The sequence below is a fragment of the Talpa occidentalis genome, unplaced genomic scaffold, assembly GCF_014898055.3.
Source record: "Talpa occidentalis isolate TD23 unplaced genomic scaffold, MPIMG_talOcc4v2.1 talOcc4.5, whole genome shotgun sequence".
NCBI lineage: Eukaryota > Metazoa > Chordata > Mammalia > Eulipotyphla > Talpidae > Talpa > Talpa occidentalis.
This window is the reverse complement of record NW_023604861.1, coordinates 74282115-74298993: the sequence shown is the minus strand read 5'-3', so window position 1 is coordinate 74298993 and position 16879 is coordinate 74282115. Positions and strand designations below refer to the sequence as shown.

The following is a 16879-nucleotide window of genomic DNA, read 5'->3' as shown; positions in this document are numbered from 1 at the left end:
TTAGTTTGCCTCTCCTACCCACTGACCTCCTCCCACCTCTTCCAACCCTGTCCCAATCTAAGAGTGACCAGGATTTACTCAACTGAAATATGTACAATATGTACAGGTTATTTTTTTTAAAGATTTATTTATTTATGCATACAAGAACTGGGGTACAGGCCAGAGGTGTGGGGGCAGGGGGGAGTGAGAGGACTCACCAGAGACAGAGTGGGAACAGAACAGGCAGACTCACTGAAATACAGTGCTGAGGGGAGCAGCCGATGAGACAGGAGAGGTCTGCTGTGCCATGTGGGTAGCTCCCTGGCCGGGGATCAAACTTGTGGGGCAGTGGCTGCCGATAGCTTTATAGGTTGTGTCTTAACTCCTTGCGCCACCAGGGAGGCCCTGTATGGGTTATTACCTTCTAAAATTTTCTTAATGTTTTGCAGTTTGGATCAAGGAATGACCTATTTAGACCCCAGTGAACATATTTTTATCCTTGTTCTTTGGAGCACATTTACCTATTGTAGGTGGAATGTGGCTGGAATTTCAAAGAAACCAGTTTAAAAAAACTTTTTACCTAATCCTAATTTTAGTTTTTGATGTACCTGGGAGAAAAGTGGTGTAATGCCTTTTCAGTCTCGTTGAAATGTATTCAGAACCAACCGTGTACATATACTCAAAATTCAAAAAAACTATCTGGCAAAGCCTTAGCTCCCATATGGTAATATATAAAGGTGTATGATTTTTTTATCATATATTGTTCTGTGTACTGAATCAGTTCATTTGACAATCACCTCACCCCTCTGGCTATGAATAAGAACTGTTCTGAACATTTTTAACTGGTTATTCTGGGGGATTTCTGGTCACCTCTCCCTATCATTGCTATTCAGATGGAGCATTCCCTAAAGAAAGTTGAGAGAATGATGACAGTTGTTGAGTAATTATGCAAAGTAATTAGCAAAGAAGACAGTTACTAGATAATTACGCATCTTATGCCTGAGTGAAAACATTTGATGCAGGCAGAGTGAATACATTTTAGGAAAGCGAGGAGTACTTAATATTGGCACTTATAGTGTTAACTTTTTGCATCTGAGAATAAACTTATTTTTTGTATTCAAAATGATTTATTAAAAAAACATGCTGCTGAATGAGTTTTTACTAAATGCTGATAAGCATGGTGAATGAAGGTAGCAGAATCCCTGTATAAGGAATGTTCATATTATCTTGTTAGTGACCTATTCTACCATTAGTCATTGGCTGTAAATTTTTGGGACCTATGTGGGAAGAGAGAGATTTGACTCTTTTGCTAACCATGTTTGCAAATAACTAGAATATAGATCCTTTGATAATCCTTCTGAAGGGCCTTCATCAAGACTAAATGACCCTTCCATCCTATTGCTGTTGTGTCACTGAGTCATATCACAAGGAAAGTTATCATTAGGGTCACTGTGTATAGCCCTGTGGAAACCCATCATCTGGGAGATGCCAGGTGCCATAATTAAACATGGAACCCAGAAAGGTGACAAAATAGAAATGTAGCAAGAAAGAAAATAGTAGAGGGGTGGGTGTTGTTTAGTGTTGAACTACAACTAATTTTAAAAATCAATACCCAAATCTTGGGACTTGGAAATGAGCTGAAGAAGAAATCCATGATTCTGGTTAAGTTTGATGTAACCACAGGTCCCAGGTCCTGATATTGGCTATTAGGCTGGGAAGAGCCAGTGTGTCATAGCTTATTTTCTAACACACACATATCACAAATCACAGCTCAGAAATCACCTTTTTTTTTTTTAACAATGGCTTTTGTTTGCTATTTCCCTTTCCTCTATTAAATCTCTCTGAACAGTTGGCTGTCTTCTTATTTTCCTTAAACCAATCTCAGCTACATTAAAGAGTTTGTACATGGAGACTTTGGAAGAACCAAGCCAAACATTGGCGCTCTGATGAATGTGACTGCAGACATTCTTGAGCTGGATGTGGAGGTAAACCTTTTTATTATACTCTTTGCACAGTAAATTCAACCAAGCTTTTGCTTTTTTGGCATTATGCTAAATAATACCCCTCACCTTAGTAAGTATTTGAAGATGGTCAAAATCTCACAATAGCATTGTATTGCAGGGAGAGACTGTCTTCAGATTTTTTTCTCTTAAAAAATGCAAGGTCTCGGGCCTCCCCGGTGGCGCAGCGGTTGAGCACTGGGTTGCGAAGCTGCCCACAGCCTCTGCAGCGCCGGTTCGATCCCCGGCTGCTCCCCGGCCACCGGAGGAGGGTCCCACATGGCGCGCAGACCTCTCCTGCCGCCCACTGCTCCCCTCAGCAACGTACTTCAGTCCTTCTGCCTGCTCTGCTCCCCGCTCTGGCGAATTCTCTCACCCTCCCGCGCTTCTGACTGTGCCCAGCACATGTATAAACAAACAAACAAATAAATAAATAAAACATGCCTCTTAAAAAAAAAAAATGCAAGGTCTCACTTATGATTCTTGGGAATATGTAGCTAATTTACTAAATATGCTTTACATGTGGCATGAGCCATACCTAAGCCCTTAAACCAAACAAGGAAATGGGCTTTCCTTCATATGTCCTTTGGACTTTATAGAGTTTATTCTCATACCTATTTTGTTTTATAAAGAACGTAAGGTGGGCTTCTCAGAAATGTATTCAGGACTGGCATAGAAAATGGGATAAGTCAATGGTTATTAATAAAAGTAGTTCTATAAGGAACTCCCTATAGAAGTGGTCCAAATTCTCTGCTTTTGTAGTCTGATTTGAAAGTTGTAACTTCTTAAATAATCAGAAGAATATATAGACACATCTGGCAATTTTCCATAAATATTTTTCACATTTGGGCATTCGTAGGTATTGTCACAAGTTGTGCTCCTTAATTCAGTGTAGGAGCAGAGTTCTGCAACTCTACGCCCACTCTCATCTCTGCAAAAAACAAACAAAAACCTTCACGAGAGGCTAGTGTTTTGCACTTGGTAATAAGTATCAGTTCTAAAAAAGAAGTGGGTATAGTAGCAATCAAATGATCACCTTACCACCAAGCCTCTAGAGTACTTTCAGATTTGATTTTATATAACCCTGGTGGGACAGTCAGTGATAGTACTTTCTAGGTTACAGGGGACCTTCTCAGTGAGACTTATTTTGAAAATACAACCTTCTGTGAAATAAAAGAAAATCCCCAAAGCATTCATCTTCTTTGACTGTAATTCTTACAACAGCTTAGGAGTACTGAAGACATAGGCCAGTGTTTCTCAGCCCTGATTGTCCCTTGCAATCACCTGTGGAGGTTTTTTTTTTTTTTTTTTTTTTTAAGATTTATTTATTTATTTATACAAGCACTGGGTGCAGTCAGAAGCGCGGGAGGGTGAGAGAATTCACCAGAGCCAGAGCAGGGAGCAGAGCAGGCAGAAGGACCGAAGTACACTGCTGAGCAGCGGGCGACAGGAGAGGTCTGCATGTCATGTGGGACCCTCCTCCGGTGGCCAGGGAGCAGCCGGGGATCGAACCGGCACTGCAGAGCCTGTGGGCAGCTTCGCAACCCAGTGCTCAACCTCTGCGCCACCAGGGAGGCCCTGTGGAGTTTTTTTCAAAGGTTATTTGAAGAACTGGGGTACAGGCCAGAGGTGCTGGGGGTTAAGAAGATTCAACAGAGACAGATGGGGAGCAGAAGAGGCAGAGTGACTGAAATATACTGCTGAGGGGAGCGGCGGGTGAGACAAAACATGCTGCAACATGTTGGTCACCTACCTGGCCGGGGATGGAACTGGTGCCACAGTAGGTGCGGACGGCTTCATAGTGCTGCGTGTTAACTCCTTGCGCCACTAGGGAGGCCCCACCTGTTTCTAAACTGTAACATGCCTACCCTCCCCTGCCCTCATAACATACACAAGACTGTGACCAATATTTTCAGGCTTGAGAAACCACCAGTTTACTTAGATATGGGTGTTTAGTATATGGCTATCTTTCAAAAAAGAACTATTTTGTAAAAGACACAAACATATGCAATAATTTCTTAGGCTTTTCTAATGAAATTTTTCTGAGTCTGGTATGTAAAGGGATTCAGATTAATTTCATTAACTTTTAAAAAATATTAGAAAAAAACTATTTAAAAAATAATTTTAGGTTTTAAAAACAAGTCTCAAAAATCATGGAACAAATGGATTTCTTTTTAAAAACTTCTCCTAAATCAGACCCTCTAGGGTAGTTAAGACCAGGTGTAATTTCATACTTCTAAGACCTGGAACATGATTGTTTATGTGGGGACAAAATAGCCTGTTATTGTTATTTTGTTATGACTTGAAGATCAGGGTTTTGTTCTAGAAGAGCCAAACCAGGCTGAGTATACGTAAATTCAATTTTAAAAGAACAAAAGTTCTGTATGATAAACAAAGATCCTTAATCCTTTTCTATTTCCAGGTGTTTTTTTTTTTTTTTTAAGATTTATTTATTTACATAAGAACCGGGGTACAGGCCAGAGATGTGGGAGGGTGAGAGGATTCACCAGACACGGGGGAACAGAACAGGCAGACTGACGGAAATACACTGCTGAGGGGAGCAGCGGGCGAGACAGGAGAGGTCTGCCGACAGGCTAGCAGCCTCGCAGCACTGTGAGCACTGCTGCCTGCACCACCAGAAAGGCCCCCAAGTGTTCTTTCATATTCATTTATTTTACATTTAGTTGTTAAGTTACAAATAAGACTAAGTTTATAGTCTACTGGAGTACCCATTAAATCCAAGTGAGAAAATGAAAATGATCAGAGAATAAAAGTTGCTGAGACTTCTGAGGGAGAATTAGTGTTGCTATGTGAATTTGTTTACTATTTTACCTATCTGAGTAACCAAATACTCAATGAATTCAGGAATAGGCCTTGGGCCCAAGACTCCCAAGTCCTAGAATGGATTTTAGATTTGAATTATGGTATTTAATGGCTCATTTATTCAAACGCAGTTACTTCTTTTACATTATAGTAAAACTATTAAAGATATACTGTATTTCCAGTAAATGCTTACTAAAACAGTATATGTTTTAATGACTTGCTTTCTTCCTTGTAGTCTGTAGATGTTGACTGGCCCCCTGCTCTGGAAGACTAGCTTTCAAACTGGGAAACAAAGGTTTTCCTGGCCCGCTGTGGAAGTCCATTTAGCATACACTGTAAAAATGGCTGTTTACCCACCATAAGGGTGTCTTGGTAATTACTTGGATCATGTTGATCTTTGTATTTTTAAATTTGTTGTAACATCTCAGGATCTACATATGTGCATATTTTGTTATATTCTAAGAATGTCATGATTTTTCTTGTTTCCTCTCCAACCCCCAACAAACCAAACTATGGATAATGAAATAATTTTTTTAATGCTTCATTTAGAGAGGTACACAAACAAGATAAATTTTGATAATCTGAGCTGTAATTTCTTTTAGCAAAATTTCCCTGCACAAGATACATACCATGTTTGAAATCATGTTATAAAATTTAAAAATGAATTTGATAAACATTATACTAGATTTATGCAACACAGTATCCTATAATACTCTAAGATATCATATGCAAATGTGACATGATTATCATATGCAAATGTGACATGATTTTTATTTTTCCTAATAAGTTTCAAGCAAGCTATTACCAATAGAAGTTGTTGGTGTGATTTGTCACATCTTAATTCACTTAAAGTTACTATTGTGACAATCTAAAACTGTCAATACATTTCCCGGGGAGGGAAAGTAAAACCTTAGGAATTGAGGCATGGCATGGTATGGAAACTCCTTTCTTTTAAATGAGACACAAGTGCCTTCAATAACTTCAATCCCAGGGATAAGACTTCAAAGAATCGAGATTGCTAAAGGTAAACTGATACTAGTCCTGAGTGCTTCCTTATATTACTCAATTTCAAACATCTTCATCAGGTAAATAGGGTATTATCATTTTCATTTTATAAATATAAAAACCAAAGAGTAGGCATTAAATGATTTATCTAAAATTGTTAGTTACTTCCAAACCTAGGATGAACTGAAGTTTCCTGTCTCCAGGGTCCTTTCTAATAAACCTTGTTATTGAGCACCTACTATGTGAAGGAGAATCCTAAGGATGTCATTTAAATGTGCATACCACCATGATACTTGACACCTGACCTTTGGAAATGAGAGCAAATCAAGGAGCTTACAAAAAAAAAAAATAACCGAAGTATATTTCATATGAGCTCATATGACTACCATTGTTAGTAAGTTAATTATCAATTGGTACTATAAAGAGGAAAAACATTAAATAAGTTAAACCTAAAAAAAAGTCTATCAGTAAGTTTCAGAATAATCTAATTGTTTCAGATTTAAGTGTAATTTCCAACATTCTGATTCACCTATTAGCTTATTTCAGAACACAGGCGACTTGAATTACTGTTTCCCATCTTCCCAGCTCCTAGATACGAAGATATATTATCCATTTTACAAATCAGGAAAATAACATAATTGACATAAGAAGCTCCATATGTGAATAACAGCGAATTATTTTTTTCACTATTTCCAAGGCCAGGAAATGAGAAAGCGATAATAGAAAAAAGCTTTTGATAAAAAGTAAAGCTTTTGGGGCCTCCCCTGGTGGCGCAGCGGTTGAGCTTGGGGCTGCAAGGCTGCCTGCAGCCTCTGCAGCGCCAGTTTGTTCCCCGGCCGGCCGCCGGCAAGGGTCCCACCAAAAGAAAAAAAAAAGCTTTTGTGTGAACATTTTTGAGTTTTGGTGGAAATGTTGCTACCAAAGAGAGCTAAATAATTTGGGAGATAATTTTTTTGCAGGTTTCTTTTTGACTCATCTTTGAATTCAGTGAATCTGCAAAATGGAAGAACCTCTTCAGCAAACTTAAATTAGAAGACTTCTATTTCTATTTCTGAGATATGCAAAATTTTAAGAATAGGTATTAGCTGTAAATACTTTTTCAAAATGTTCATGAGACATGGGTCTTTAAAAATTAATGTAGCTCTCTGTTTTATACAGAACTATAAATATTAGAGTACTATAGTTTCATTTTTGCCTCTATAAAACTATTTTGTTTTGTGATTGCCTCTGATAGCATTGATTCAACATATTTTTAATAGCACTTAGAAAAGTGCTTTATATCTTTGTCCTTTATATCTTTGTCCCGATATAGTCTGTGGTTTAGTTTAGGCAAAACATCAACTCTGAATACCTGGAAAAGTAAAAATAAAGTTGATAAAGTGAAAAACTTTCCAAGTAAAATAATTACATTTGTAAGTTATGCAAAATAAATTTAGAAGTTAAATTTCCATGTGGAAAGAGAAAAACATCTTACTTAGAGAGGATCTGTCCTTTAGAGCTTTATTCTTTGATTTTTAAGTCCATGTAAGAGAATGAACTTTGATGGAAGCTTTTCTCAATTGATGTTATAAAATGGTACCCTTTTTTAAATTATGAAAACAACTGATACATTTTTAACTTTTTCATTTTGAAATGACTTCAACCTGATAGGAAAATTGTAAGAAAAGTACAAGGAACTTTTTCTTCCTGAACCATTGAGCCAGTGCTGCCCCATCACCCTGCATACATTAGTATATAAAATACAATATATTCCTGTATTTTCAATATAGCAAAATCGGAAGGTAACACTGACATTACTGTAATTTAACCCACAGACCCCATTTGAGTTTCACCAGTTATCCACCAATATTCTTCATAATGAAGGGGTCTCACTTTGCATTTAGTTATGTCTGTTTAGTCTTATCAATCTGTAAGTTTGTAGTTCCTTGACTTTCATGATTTTAACATTTCTGAAGATTTCAGGTCACTTTACAACTGTTCCTCAGTTTGGGTTTGCCTGATCTTTCCTTACTAGACTCAGGTTTTATGCTAGCGACACCACCAGAGAAAAAAATACTATCTTTCTGCATCTTATTAGGTATCATGCTATTTTGATTTGTATAGTTACTGATGACTAGGCTTTGATTAGTTATTGAAGGTATACACTTCTCCACTCTTATACTTTTCTTTTTAATAACTATCTTTTAGGAATATTATCAAACTTTCACTCACTACTGAAAGATTTTTACCTGAACCAGTTATTATCACAATGATTATAAAATATTCATTCTCTGATCCCACCATCCCTTTACCTTCATTGGTTGGCATTCCACTGCAAGGAGCCTTCCCTTCTTGTGATTTCATGACTTCCTATTTTTTTCTATGGGTTATAATCTGTCCCTAACATTTATTTTGATTTCTGAGTATTGGTTTGGCCAGTGGCTGTTCTTTTGATCTGGCTCCTCTATCCTTTTGACATGCCCCACCATACTTGTAGCATGTTCTTACTTCCTATTACAGAGACACTCCAGGCATAGCTTGAATTTCATTTGCACCAGCCCTAGAATTGGCTAAACTGCTGCTTTTTAGTGGAATATGACATTTAGAAACCAAAACCTGGGCAATAGGTGTGCTCATTGCTATCATGACATTGCTGTGCCCAACCCTCTTGTGGCAAATGTACACACTTACATCTATGTACTTCTCTCTACATGTATGTAGAAAATTATGAGTTGTAATTTAAAACAGTGTTTACAATTCCAACTTTATTTTCGTTTTCTCCCTTTTCATATTTGTAATTCCTCTCTGACAGTGAGAAATCTGGCTCCTATCAGCTTCAAAGTATTTACTTAATACATCAGTTGCCCTCAAAACCAAGCTCCTATTGATGCATCCTTATTCCAGGTGACTGAGACTCCCCTCACATGTTCTTGGATCCATACTTACTCCCACACTTAAGTCATCGCCTGGGCTCCCTGTGGCAATATCTACCTGCACCTTGCTCAGTTTAAAAATGACTTTGTCCTGAATTATTCAGGAAAGGAGAGGGATAGGCAGAAAATAAGTCAAGAAAGCAACAAATGAAATGAAAATGGCATCTTAGTAAAGTAAAAATCAAAATCAACAGGCAACTATAAACCAGAGAGACAATACGGGGGGGAGAAGGGAGTAGGATCAAAACAAGGGGGGGTGGGAATTTTACAGGGATGATAACCAAGATGAAAATGCATACATTGCACAAAAAAGAAAAATGATGTAAAAAATATATAAAATAAAAATTTAAAAAAGGGCCTTCCCTGGTGGCGCAGTGGTTGAGCGCTGGGCTGCGAGGCTGCCCGCAGCCTCTGCAGCTCCAGTTTGTTCCCCGGCCGCTGGCGAGGGTCCCACAAAAAAAAAAGAAGAAAGAAAAAAAGGCATCTTAGCACTCTCACAAAATGATACTTTCAAAGAGGTTAATATGCATTTGAATATATAATTCATCTTTGGCATTCCATAAAAACACCTACTATTTCTACAAGACAATCATTTTTATATCAAGTAGCAACAAAATATTAAGGAATTTACAATTTTTTCCATTTATTACCAAGAAAAAAATCACTGTATACAAAGACATTACAAAGGTAATAAAATATTATGTACAATAAAGGTATTTGACATCTGAAAAATGTTTGCATCTAGGTATCACACAACATTAAATAATTGAACAGTACCTGAGAACTTTCAAAACTCATATTTCATCAGTACCTCAAAATTCATTTATGTCATTAAGAAGCATGTAAAAATATTTGGAACTGTCAGAAAATAGTGCCACTTCGCAGGGCTCTGGATATCAGCCAGCAGTATTTTAAGTACATTCTTTTAAAACAGAAGCTGTCAGTTCTGAAGGGGTCATCTGGTTTGAACCACGCATTAAGAATGCCCATTACCCAAAGACTTTGTGTTGTCCTTTCTGTCTCACCTAAAAGGTATCTTAACTGTGCAATAGTGGTTAGCATTTTTAACTAATTCGCTAATAAAAGCAACTGTGTCACCAATTGAGTCTCTGAGATTGAATTCCACAAATGGATCCCAAAGTCTTTCAATTGTCTATTTTTTACTACCTTTTGTGCAAAGCTTATATATATTTTTTAGATTTATTTATGCAGACAAAAGCACATGTAATTCTTCAAATTTTCTAAAGTCCAATAGTAAACTTAGGTTGTTGAAACAAATAAAAATGTTAGAGTATGGTAAGTTCTACCTTCTCTAAATAGATTAATTACTAGCAGTTGGTGTTTTTCACCTAAAGCCAGAGTCATTTAGAATAGAAAAGTACTTAGAAAAAACTGTATCAGCATTTTGCTTACTAATGAGGGTAGTTAAATAGCATGAAGTTGGACTTATGTTAAATAGCATGAAGTTTTCTATTATATATAATGCAAAAAGGATTCTAATTTTGTACTTTTCATACTCAACCTTTGAAAACAAAGTTGATCAGAAGTTTTTCAGTTGCAGCTTCCTTAGCTATGATGATAATCCTGCTTAGGAAGATAGTCAAACTACTTCCAATTCATAATCAACTTTGGCAAAGAAATTCAGAGTTACAGTTTCAGAACTGGAAGTCATTATCATCATTATATAATAGAAAATGTTTCTGGAAAGAATAAGAAATAAAGGTCCTCAAGATCTGGACAATGGCTAGCCACTCTAAAGAGAAACCCTCCTTAGGGTTCTTCCTTAAGACTAATTCATAGTGATATTTTCACCCTGCCATGTATCAGACAAATGGAAGGAGTGTTTTGGATTAGAGCTTAATCAGAGCCACAGGAGGTATGTGTGTGTGTTGGTTTAATAACATTTGATTAGCATTATATAATTTTACAGTATTTCTTATGCATTTTCAATTTAATACTACACACCTTGTGAGGCAGGCAGGTTAGGAATTATCTGTATTTTATATCTGAAGAGAGATTCACAGATGGTATGATTTGCTAAATAATAAACAGCTTTAAGTGAGAGAGCTTAATATTCAAACCCAAATGTGTTGACGAAAAAATCCCTATTCTTTCCATTTTTCATGCTATTTAACATTTACAGCAATGTCTTTAACCTCAACAATCAATTTGTGATATAACAAATTATTTGGTGCTACTAAGCAGCCTGAATCATGAAATACAAGTCTCTTAACATGGCAAGTACAGTTTTTCTGAAGCATTAAATTAGAAATTGATGACCCAGCTATTGATGTTCACTATAGTTCTAATTTAAAAGGCCATTAAGAACATATATTATGTTCTTATAATATAAATCAGAGTAGCAGTAGGAGCAGGTAGATTGGCAAGGTATATGAAGGAAACTTCAGGAAATAATTGTTTACATATATAAAAATTCATTAAGTTGCACATTTATAATTAATTCACTTTATACATTTTACTGTTATCCCTTAAAAGAACATGGTGCTTTGCACATTAGACATTCAAAAATGTAATACATTATCAATTGCATGAATACTAGAGTGTCTGTGCAGGGGTAGGGAGTCAAGGAAATGCAACGTGGCAGATTGAACCTGCCACATATCATAGAGAGAAGCAAGGTCAGAGACAATAAAGAATCCTAATAACTTTCAATTTCTCCCTATTACAGTTCTCCTTAGTACAGAAAGTACTAGGGTAAAGTATTTCACAGGCTGGAAATCTTGGTATCACTGCAGGTCAAGTACCTTTCCCATTAAGAATCTTATCCTCATCCACATTTTTATACAGACCTATGTTAATGTCACCCTTCCCTCTTAAAAATAGCTACCATTTATTCAGCAGCAACTATTCTTGGGATTGTGGTGAGTGATGGCTTTCCAAGTATAAATGAGACAAATCTTAAACAACTATAATTCACTTAAAAGGAGGTCTACAATAAGGGCATATGCAAAGCTGTGCTTCAACTATCAAAAAGCATAGTCTTAAAGGCTACATCTTTAAACTCAACAATTTGTAGTATTACAAATTATTTGGTGCTGCTAAGAGCTGTTGAAGAGCAGAGGCAGCATGGACAACATGTTAAGGACATGGAGTTCCTATTGTCTAAGAAACTTTTTTCAGAGAATGTTAACTATAATCGGGCCTAAGGGAGAATGAGATATTTTTTAACTGTATATGAAAAACATTCTTGTTGGGGAAAGAGAGCGAAGACCTATACTAAGTAAGCAGTAGAAATGAAAGAGGGACAACTGCAAGAGATTTTTTCTGGAGGTACACTCAAAAGGACATAATGACTATGAGTGTGAAAGAGAAAAAGAATTAAAAAAATGTGATTTTGAGATTCCTATTAAATATCTTGGGTGGCAGGGTAAATGAGTACCATTTCATAATACCATTAATGAAAGAAGAGAATGCAAGGAGGAACCGATTTATAAAGGCATTCGGGACACCCAGGGGGAAAACAGCACCAACCAAGGGCTGGGGTTGAGACTAGGAAAAAAAAGTCAATCTGAGAGAACTCTTGTCTAACACAGAAGGTGTTAAACAATCCCCTACTATGGTCTATTAAAGTATATTAATTATGTGCTTATGATTTTTAAAATTATGTAACAGAATGTTTCATATTTATCTTTTGTTTCTAGGTATAAAACAAAACCGGTCTTAAGTTAGTTATACTTAGTATCAAGATAGTCCCATCATAATTAAGATTGTCCTACCATCATTTTGCTACTGGTATTACTTTGCTTTACACTATTTGGATTAACATTATTAATCCTCAACTTTAAGTACATGACTGATATAAATCCAATGTCACATAAAACAGAACTGTAAAGATCATAAACATTTAATAATTAAAGCTACTTACTCCTTTCAAAAAACAAAGCTCTATTTAGTAGTACTCTGAACATTAAATATTTACTGATCATCGCTTATTATGCTTATTATCATATTGCTTAAGATGAGGCAGATACTTCTACAAACTGGGAATGCAACAAACAAAAAAATTTCTGCCATATTAAACAATTACAATCATAAACATTTAATAACTAAAGCTATTTACCCCTTTCAAAATTCAAAGCTCTAGTGGTACTCTGAACATTCAATAAATATTTGCTGATTATTGCTTATTATGCTTATCATATGGCTTAATATGAGGCAGACACTTCTACAAACTGGGACTTCAACAAACAAAAAAATTTCTGCCATATTAAACAATTACAATCATAAACAATAATTAAAGCTATTTACTCCTTTCAAAAAACAAAGCTCTATTTATTAATACTCTGAACATTCAATAAATATTTTCTAATTATTGTTTATTATGCTTATCATATTGCTTAATAAGAGGCAGTTCTACAAACTGAGGATTCAACAAACAAATTTCTGCCTTCATGGGGCTTGTATTTCAGTATAGGGAAACAAATAGTAAACAATATGCTTCATAGTATTGTAGAAACAAAATAGTAAACTCTATGCTTCATAGAGTCCAATCACGGTAAGTGCTATGGACAAATATAAAGGAGGGGAAGACATGAAATGCCAAGAGATAGTCGAGGAACGCTGTATCAGGTTAACAGTTGAGTGTGACTGAAGTTTGTAAAGGTGTAAACTCTACATATATCTCAGAGAAAATCATTCAAGGCAGAGAGAACACCAAGTATAAAGGTTCTGATGCAAGACTCTGGTTGGTGTTTTTGAAGAGGAGCACTGAGGCCACAGTGCCTGGAGCTGAATGAGGGAGAAATGGTAGCAGATGAGGTAGAGAGGGAGTTTAGGCCTGCTAATTTTAAGAATTTTGGTCTTTACTCTGAGTGAGATGGAGAGCCACTGTATGGCTCTGAAAAGATCGATATAATTTGTTTTAAAAGTATGATCACTTTAGCTACTTTAGGAAGAATAGTCTGTAGGGGTACAAGGATGCTTTTGGGAAGCTATAGTTTCAATCCAAGTAAGAGGTGATGGTGCCTTGGGACAGGATGTTGACAGCAGAGGTCAAAAGAGGTGGTCAACTATCGAAAGCTGTATGGAGGTTCCTCAGTCTACTAAAAATCAAGTCACCATATGACACAGCAATTCCACTCCTAGAGATCTACCCAAAGAACACAAAAACACTGATTCAAGAGAATACCTGTACCCCTATGCTTATTGCAGCGCTGTTTGTAATAGGTAAGATATGGAAACAACCCAAATGCCTCAAAATAGATGACTGGATCAAGAAGATATGGCATATATACACAATGGAATACTACTCAGCAATCAAAAAAGATAAACTCATGCCATTTGTGGCAACATGGATGGAGCTAGAAGGAATTATGCTCAGTGAAATAAGAAGGAAAAAGAAAATATTGGATGGTTTCACTTATAGGAGGAATATAGGGGAACCAATAAGACATCATGGGAAAAAAATAGTAACAATTCAAAACACAACACAACAAAACAAAAACAGATAATTATAAACCAGAAACATCCTGCAGGGGGAGGGAAAGAGAATGGAAGGAGGGAGGAAATTCTATGGGGACTACACCTGAGAAAAGAAAGCAAACATTGCTTAAAAATGAACAATGATGTAAAATATATATAAATAAATAAATTTAATAAAAAAAAAGAGGTGGTCAGCTTTGGATATATTTTGAAGGTTGGGCTTATGTATTTGTTGTTGGACTGGATATGGGAAATAAAAGGGAAAAAAAAGGAATCAAGGATGTCTCCAAGGTTTGGATCCTCAGCAACTAGAAGTGTTTATTGACATTTATTGATTTGGGGAAAGCTGAAGGAGAAGCAAGTTAGGGAAGGAAAATCAAGAATTCAGTTTTGGGTATGTTGAATTTGAGCTTTAATTAAATGTCTCAGAGAAGTCAAAAAGTCAGTTTTACACATACGCATAAGCTTTAAGCTGGAGTTCTGGGGACAGGTCTCAGCTAGTAGTGAAACTGGGAGTTGACAGTATGAAATTGTATGCAATAACAGGAACTGAAGACATAATAAAAAAGAGAGCTCTAACGAAATCTTCCTTCAAAACATAAGTAGTAAAGTTAAAGTTATCAGCAATACAAAAAATTTGGACTTCAAGGTAAAGCTCACTTTACCTTCTGCCCAACTTAACACTTTTTTAAACAAAGATTTTATTTATGCATGCAAAAACTGGGGTATAGGATAGAAGTGCGGGGAGAGGGGTGAGAGGATTCACCAGAATCAGAGTGGGGAGCACAGCATGTGAACTGACTGAAATACACTGCTGAGGGGAGAAACAGGAGACAGGAAAGATCTGATGTGCCATGTGGGTCACCTCTCTGGCCAGGGATCGTGGTTGCCCATAGCTTTATAGTGCTGAGACTTAATCCCTTGTGCCACCAGGGAGGACCCCAACTTAAAACATTTTAAAGGAATTTTGTTATGTCTTCTTCAACAAGCCTCAGAAAACCCCTTAGGGGTCACCTTGGCCCAAATTATAAGTAATTTTTTCAATGACATAGTCATTACAGGTTTTACCTTAAATTTGCTTAAAAGCAAATATTAGTTCATTCATTTAACTAAAAATGCATTAATACATTATTGAAGCAGTATATAAAAGGAGGTTTGGAAAATGAGATCTACTGTTCTGAAATTGGTCCTTGGAAAAATGTGATGGGACTCTAATTCCCAGTGCACACAATATCAGGTTTCAGGAGAAGAAACAGTAAAGTCCTTTTTCTAGTTTGGAATTTTCCTTTTACTTTGTATTCTACATACCCAAATTTTTTTTTTAATGGAAAAATTGATTTTATTCATTTTAACATGTCACAGATTCATATACACTTAGATGGTCAAATAATGATTTAACTTAGGTTGAAAGTAACTTTCAGTGCTTATGTAGGATTTTATAGGACATCATCACACAGCTCAGTCTGGGTGGATTTATCTACTCTTGAAGCAAAAGCTTTCTATAAATGCTGGACTTTTTCCAGCTCTTCCTGAAGGGAGAAATGAGTTCATCCCTCTCTTTCAGCTATAGCTTCAGCAATGAGCATTCACCTTTCATTATACCCTGACAAACCCTCTGACAGCTAAATCAGGATCTCCAGAGCTAAGACTGCCTGTTAGAGGAATCCCCTACACACCCAGTTTTACATACCTCTTCTCAATGAAGAAGTTTTTGGACTATTATACATTAAAAACAAAAACAAAAATCCCTGTTGTTATAGCCTCAGAGAAATATAAAATACTGCATCTATGTAACATAAAACAACTGCACACTTTTAAAAGGATTTAAACCTTGAATCACCATTTACATCTCACAAGCTGTCTGAAAAAAATCCAAACTCAAATGAGTCAGTCAATTGCTCATTCTGCATACTACCAATACTTGAATACTGACTACTTTGAATAAAACCGTGACTGTTTGTATTAGTACTGTTTGATGGTCCTGACTCATTTATTATGCTGTTATCCGCACAACTGAAGTCAGATCTCTCAAATGCATCTGATTGTGAAGTAAAAGCAGAACTAGAATTGGTGCCTGCTGACATACTGGAAGAGGACATCTGATGGAACTGTCTCAAGTCTCTTGAGTTTAACACTGAATTACATGAGGGGTTTTCAAGATTCATGCTCATGAGTCTTGGATTATCAGTGTCCCTCATGCTATCATTACTAGGTGTTATCATATTCACATGACAGTTAGGCAGCACGTTGGTATCAGAAATACCATATAAATCCGGTGGTGAGATGGATGATGCTGCCATTCTGCCTATATCACTAATATTATTATAAATGCAAGCATTAGAAGCATTCAAATCATTCACAACTGGTATTTCCAAGAGTGATGAGATACCTTGTGAATTAGAGGGAAGCGTCCCTGTTGGAAAACTACTTGGATTTGTACTGCCTGAGTGTGAAGTGGATGGGGCCACTGATGACCAGCTTGAAGGAGTCTGAGGTACCATCGAGGGTATGGCTGAGGGATGATGTGACAATGCACTTGAAATGGTCACAGACGAGGAATAGTAGGATTCTGCTTGACTTGAAACTTCTGAAGGTCTGGCCATTTCTGTTAAAACCGGACTGTGAGAAAACAAGTTCGATTCTGTGGGGGGAGGGAAAAATGTACTTTTACAAAGCTAAAATAAAAACTGTAAAAAGCATTATTTCTAAATTAAAATT

The 16879-nt window shown here is 36.5% G+C and overlaps 2 protein-coding genes across 6 annotated transcripts in view; one reads left to right on the top strand and one right to left on the bottom strand.

The window, feature by feature from the left end:
* Positions 1-6520, top strand: part of PUS10 (pseudouridine synthase 10) — a 70694-nt gene extending 64174 nt beyond the window's left edge. For all 5 annotated transcript variants that reach the window (XM_054701580.1, XM_037527445.2, XM_037527444.2 and 2 more), the window contains exons 17-18: positions 1865-1964; positions 5038-6520. In XM_054701580.1, the coding sequence (XP_054557555.1) occupies positions 1865-1964; positions 5038-5076 (139 nt within the window). In that variant the 3' untranslated portion in view covers positions 5077-6520. The remainder of the gene's footprint in view (positions 1-1864; positions 1965-5037) is intronic.
* Positions 6521-9294: 2774 nt separating this feature from the next.
* The window catches only part of REL (REL proto-oncogene, NF-kB subunit), a 45469-nt gene continuing 37884 nt past the window's right edge, over positions 9295-16879 (bottom strand). Inside the window, exon 10 of the mRNA XM_037527443.2 lies at positions 9295-16802. Within this exon, the coding sequence (XP_037383340.1) occupies positions 16012-16802 (791 nt within the window). The 3' untranslated portion in view covers positions 9295-16011. The remainder of the gene's footprint in view (positions 16803-16879) is intronic.